Source organism: Delphinus delphis, chromosome 20, assembly GCF_949987515.2.
Source record: "Delphinus delphis chromosome 20, mDelDel1.2, whole genome shotgun sequence".
NCBI lineage: Eukaryota > Metazoa > Chordata > Mammalia > Artiodactyla > Delphinidae > Delphinus > Delphinus delphis.
The window spans coordinates 22631435-22637880 of record NC_082702.1 but is presented as its reverse complement, the minus strand read 5'-3'; the positions used below and the strand labels follow the sequence as shown (position 1 = coordinate 22637880).

Here is a 6446-nt window from a genome sequence, read left to right as displayed (position 1 = left end):
TTTTTTTTTTTTTTTTTTTTTTGCAGTATGCGGGCCTCTCATTGTTGTGGCCTCTCCCATTGCGGAGCACAGGCTCCGGACGCGCAGGCTCAGCAGCCATGGCTCATGGGCCCAGCCACTCTGCAGCATGTGGGATCTTCCTGGACCGGGGCACGAACCCGTGTCCCCTGCATTGGCAGGCGGACTCTCAACCACTGCGCCACCAGGGAAGCCCATAAATACTGAATTTTGTAAAGCTTGTTTTTCTGTTCAGAAGTACACTATTGGCAAAATTGGGAAAGGCTAGTCTTGTCTTTTCTCTTTTTTTTGGAGAATAAATTCTTTTTGTTTTATTTTATTTTATGTTTTTTTAATACAGCAGGTTCTTATTAGTTATCTATTTTATACATATTAGTGTATATATGTCAATTCCAATCTCCCAATTCATCCCACCACCACCCCCGCCCCCACTTTCCCCCCTTGGTGTCCATACATTGTTCTCTACATCTGTGTCTCTATTTCTGCCTGTAGAACAGAATGGTTCATCTGTACCATTTTTCTAGATTCCACATATATGCGTTAATATACGATATTTGTTTTTCTCTTTCTGACTTAACTTCACTCTGTATGACAGACTCTAGGTCCATCCACATCTCTACAAATGACCCAATTTCATTCCTTTTTATGGCCGAGTAATATTCCATTGTATATATGTACCACATCTTCTTTATCCATTTGTCTGCTGGTGGGCATTTAGGTTGCTTTCATGATCTGGCTATTGTAAACAGTGCTGCAATGAACATTGGGGTGCATGTGTCTTTTTGAATTATGGTTTTCTCTGGGTATATGCCCAATAGTGGGATTGCTGGGTCATATGGTAATTCTATTTTTAGTTTTTTTTTTTTTTTTAAGAGAATTTAAATACTTTATTATATAAAGTTATACCCAAAATTGTGCTTCATTTTTTCACTATATACTTTAACTCAAGGACATTTGTAAAAGTAGTACACTTCAGAAATCCTGGAAGAAATTCCACTAGCTATAGGCTATTTAAATACTGCTTACAGAAAGTATTAAAAACAACAACAGATGAATACCAAAGAACTTGTTTACAAAACAGAAGTAGAGTAACAGATGTAGAATACAAACTTATGGTTACCAGGGGATAAGGGCAGCGGGGGTGGGGGGTGGGGATAAACTGGGAGATTGGGACTGACATGTACACACTACTATACATAAAACAGATAACTAGTAAGAACCTGCCGCACAGCACAGGGAACTCTACTCAATACTCCGTAATGGCCTATATGGGAAAAGAATCTTAAAAAAGAAAAGGAGTGCACGTGTATAATTGATTCACTTTGCTGTACACCCGAAACCAACAAAACATTGTAAATCAACTACACTCCAATAAATTTTTTTAAAAAAAAGTATTAAAGGGGGGCTTCCCTGGTGGCGCCAGTGGTTGAGAGTCCGCCTGCTGATGCAGGGGACATGGGTTTGTGCCCCGGTCCGGGAGGATCCCACGTGCCACGGAGCGGCTGGGCCCGTGGGCCATGGCCGCTGAGCCTGCGCATCCGGAGCCTGCGGGAGGGGCCACAACAGTGAGAGGCCGGCGCCGAAGAAAAACAAACAAAAAAAAGTATTAAAGGAAAGCCAGCACCATATAAACAGCATACACTTAAATCAAAGAGATGAATGCTTAACATACAGAGTAATGTTTTTTATTCACTGATAAACTGAAGGTCCATTTCCAGATGTTTCTCTTGTATACTTCATTTGTTTTGTTAGCAAGCAAAGCCCTGAAAGGGATGGCTTCATCTAGTCCTCAGACTCGGATCCATCTTCATTTTGACTAATCTGGAAGTAACGAAGTTCATAAGTCTCCTTGTCGGATGCAACCACACGAAGCCAATCACGAAGATTGTTCTTCTTAAGGTATTTCTTGGTGAGGTATTTCAAATACCTTTTAGAGAACTGTTTCTCAGAAGCAACTGTGATTTTACTCTTGAAGCGTTCAATGTGAACGACATTCCCAAGATTTCCAGTTTTTCCATTCACTTTAACCTTCTCCCGTAGAAACTGTTCCTATTTTAAAACAGAAAAAATGCCACACTAGGGAAGAAAACCCTAGATATTCACTAGGGAAGGTACCAAAATTTCCAGAATCAAAAATTCCATCTTCTACTGGATGAGTAAGGTCCAAATTAAACTTCCAGGTTGACTTCTTAGGCTTCTTGTCTTTCTTCACGGCCATCTTGCACGCCGGCAACGCGATCAGAGCTATTTTTAGTTTTTTAAGGAAGCTCCATACTGTTCTCCATAGTGGCTGTATCAATTTACATTCCCACCAATAGTGCAAGAGGGTTCCCTTTTCTCCACACCCTCTCCAGCATTTGTTGTTTGTAGATTTTCTGATGATGCCCATTCTAACTGGTGTGAGGTGATACCTCATTGTAGTTTTGATTTGCATTTCTCTAATAATTCGTGATGTTGAGCAGCTTTTCATGTGCCTATTGACCATCTAGGCTAGTCTTGAGCAAAAACAATTTTCCTTCCCCTTCCCTAGGCCAAGTCTTAGGAAGACATGAAGGGGTGATTCACCGACAGAGGAAGGATGGAGGGACCAGGATCCTTCCTATGGGGAGCGGAGGATGGTGGAGTGGGATGGCGGGGAGGAGCCCCCACACCAAGGATGGGGTGTGGATGGAGGCAGGCCCAGCAGACCTCGAGAGCACCCCTCCCCCACTCGTAGGCTATGGACAGTCTGCTGTCTGGGTGGTCAGGGTGCTCCTGATGAATGGACAGAGGGTGAGGTCTCAAACACTTTGGGTGCAGATGGGCCCTAACTAAGGGGGAGCAGAATGGAACGACCAGTTTCCTGAGTCCAGCAGTGGTGACTGTATGGTTGCGCGTGCCTGCACCCAGAAATGGCTCCTCCTCCTTCCAAGGACCTTAGTGTGATATGAGGACTCAAGTTAACCCCCAGGTGATCTCTGACCCTTGAATAAAGGACAACAAGCAGGACAAGACGTGGTGTGAATAGCCTACTGAGTGCCAGGTGAGCCAGTTACCATCTACCCACCTACCACTTTGGAGTGGGAGGTGCATGTAAAAGAGGTTATTTTGGGCAACTATTTTGTCTTGTTTCTAAAAATATGTGTTGTTTAAAAAATAACAATATACTACTGAGAAAATAAAAATTACCCACACTCTCACTCCTCCAAAGATAATCACCCTGAACATTTTTGGGTCTATTTGTCTGACTTCTTTGTGCTTATAGGAAGAGTTAGAAATCAGTAACAGTGGTGCAGACTGGTCCATGTTGTTCTGCCTGGATTTCTTTTTTTAAAAAAAAATTTATTTATTTAATTAATTAATTTAGTTTTGGCTGTGTCGGGTCTTCGTTGCTGTGCGTGGGCTTTCTCTAGTTGCTGTGAGCAGAGGTCACTCTTCGTTGTGGTGCACGGGCTTCTTGTTGCAGTGGCTTCTCTTGTTGCAGAGCATGGGCTCTAGGCATGTGAACTTCAGTAGTTGTGGCTCACGGGCTCTAGAGCACAGGCTCAGTAGTTGTGGCGTGGCATGTGGGATCTTCCTGGACCAGCGCTCAAACCTGTGTCTCCTGCATTGGCAGGTGGATTCTTAACCACAGTGCCACCATGGAAGCCCCTGCCTGGATTTCTTGTAAGTCATGCTGCCCCTCGTGGGACAGTGCTCAGCCCCTAGTGTGGGTGTGTCCTGGCTCCCATCACTGGGCAGTTGGGTTGTTGCCAGCTTCTCACTTTTGCAAACGGGGCCATGATGAACCTCACTGAGGTTAAATTCCATTTTTAGGAATTTATTTTAAGCAAACAATTAAGGACATATGCAAAGTAAAGTTATGTTTTGAAGCCTTTGGATACATATCACATTACCTGGACAACGATTTGACAACCCCCCACCCCACCCCCCCAGCAGATGTATGTGAGTCAGTGTGGCTGATGACCTCAGAGGAAGATGCCAGGAGCTTGTCGTCCAGGAAACTCCTGCTCATATGTCCTTCAAGAGACTTCAGCCTTCCTCTCCTTTATCTGGCACAACAGAAACCAACAAAACACAACCACAGCAATAAAAACAACTTAAAGTTGGATATTTAACCAAAACAAGTTTTCCTTTTGCTTGCTAGCAATGAGGATCTGCTTTATTGGGTGTTAAACTCTTTACTAGAGGTTTTACTTAGATTTTGGCAGTGGTGTCAAGGTTCACAACCAGCCTTTCTGATCTTGGAAGTGTTATTCAAGGGGAGATGGGGTGGAGGCAGCTAGACCCGGCAGGTGAGAGGAGCCTCCTGGAGAGCCTCGCCTGTACCCAAACTGGACGAGCCTCCATCACCTCTTCTGCCCAGTCACTCTGGGCCACACTTCTCCTGACTTGTCTTCTCAGAGCTTCCCGGTCAGCAGAAGTTCTGCTCTTGTCCATTGAAAACATAAATTCAGGTTAGATAGAGGTTGTAGTCCCAGCACCTAGAACCTTGCCTGATACAGAGTAATCAACCAATAAATTGTTGAAAGAGTGAATAAAACCCCATCCCTTCAAATGTATCTTTGGCCTTTGTTGACTTTCTTTCTATGTCCTAGGCTGAAGCAGGGCGGAGTATATATCGGGGAAAGCTAACATGGATGAGTGGACTTGTCCTTTTCCAAAATAGGAGTGGGAAGGAATGTCCAAGATCATGGATATTTTCCTCTCCTAAATATTTTATGTCTGGGCTCTGCCCTCTGGGTGTGACTTTCTGAGACCTTCTTGCTGCATCTTCCCTCAAGCCCAGCATCTCAGAAAACCTGTGTAGGCCAGGCAGAGGGTGGGGAGGGGAGGTCAGGGAAGCTGCAAGCGGGGCTTTGGATGGACCTGGGCAGCTGCGCCCGGGAGACACCTGAGGGCACAGCAGCGAAGGGGAGCGAGGCATTGTCATGGCAAGATCTTCATCTCTGAAGAGGAGACTCTCCAAGAGCGGACTGTTGGCTGCGAGGATGCCCTTCAAGCGTCGAGACCTAGGGTTTTGTACTGTGAGTGCTGTCACAGCCCGCTGTCATGGACAGGGACCGTCACAAGGGGTGAGGGAGAGCCCTGAGACAGGCCCACCTTGCCTTCCCCAGAGCATGCAGCCACTGGGGGAACCCTGCAGGGCAGGCCTGTCGGGCTCAAGCTCCAAAGGCTGAGGGCTAGTTGCTCCATCTCAGCTTGGGGGATCATATCCTAAAACCAAAATGGAAGTGGAGATGGACGGAAGAGGTGGGATTGGCTCCACAGCACGATGGAGAACTGCATATTGATCACATGGGAGAAAAGATTTTTAATAAGGAGAAATAATTACCCAGTGAGTCAAGTGTCTGACTTTGCTGAAGATTCAAGCCAGCTTGAGACCAGAATGGGAAACAGCTGGCAAACATTTTAATCAAGGGAAGGCAGCAGCTCTGCCCCCTTTTAAAGCAAGCCCTGTGGCCTTGCTTATCAGCGGAAGTAAGAAATGATTTAGTCACCAGGATGGAGAGCAGCTTCAGAGAAACCCAGCGTGAAGACACTGGTGTGCGGGAGAAGGGAGACGGCCTGGGAGCGTTTGAGGGCCAGATGTCACGCAAACCACAGGATGCGGTTACAGCAAGGACGGCTGGGGTCTGGGCTGGAAGGCGTCTGAGCCGGGAGAGGCAGGGGGGCTCCGCGTGGAGGCCACGCCCCGTAGTGGACGCGGCCTGGCAGGTGGGCCCCACAGGTGCACAGGGAAGGGCCTTGTCACCGAGCTGCGACTGTAACTTCCTTGCTCAGGCTCACAGACTGCAAGGCAGCGGAAGTAACGTGATGTTATTTCCCATTTGTCTTTGTCCTTTCTGGCATTCTAACAGCGGACACGGCTGAATCAAGGCCCCTCAGCGGAGGGAGGAAGAGACTGCGGTGTGGGGCGGCCCAGGAGGGATTTCCTGCAGGGCGTGCTGAGGCGGGGCGGGGGCACAGATGGCAGGCCGGCTCCATCTGGGGTTTTCCCTGCACCCTGAGACCTCTCTACCAAAGCCTGCCCGTTTCCTTCAGGATCTTTCCAGCTCTGATTATCCCTCAGTCCTTTCCTTTCTAAAACCATTATTTCGTTCATTCATTCATTCACTATAGTTTTTACTGGTGGAAGATTTCATCCATCCACTGCCAATTTTCCCCGCATCCCACAAGCACTGGAGGAGGGCTGCTTTCAAGGCGGCTCTGTGCCCAGCATGGGGACCACCTCTTGAATAAAACATTACCCCACACTCTGAATTCATTTCTTCCCTCAAGGAGCTCAGAATTATTTACATGAGTACACTCTCATTTAAAACCTTTACCTTCCTCAGAAAGCTTGTTAAAGATGTGATTAAAGAAATAATCATGAAACTTTTCTTATTTGTGGAATAAGGTTCTTTCTCCTGGTCCTGAATGTGAGATTTGAATGCCAAATAACTGAA

The 6446-nt window shown here is 46.5% G+C and overlaps 1 protein-coding gene across 1 annotated transcript; it reads right to left on the bottom strand.

The window, feature by feature from the left end:
• Positions 1-1687: 1687 nt before the first annotated feature.
• LOC132417237 (ribosomal protein eL22-like 1) lies at positions 1688-2257 on the bottom strand. The gene is made up of 2 exons (XM_060000909.1): positions 2135-2257; positions 1688-2067 (listed from the first exon to the last, which is right to left on the bottom strand). Exons 1-2 carry the CDS (start codon positions 2234-2236, stop codon positions 1801-1803), a joined length of 369 nt encoding a protein of 122 aa, XP_059856892.1. The 5' UTR covers positions 2237-2257; the 3' UTR covers positions 1688-1800.
• Between the last annotated feature and the right edge of the window lie 4189 nt (positions 2258-6446).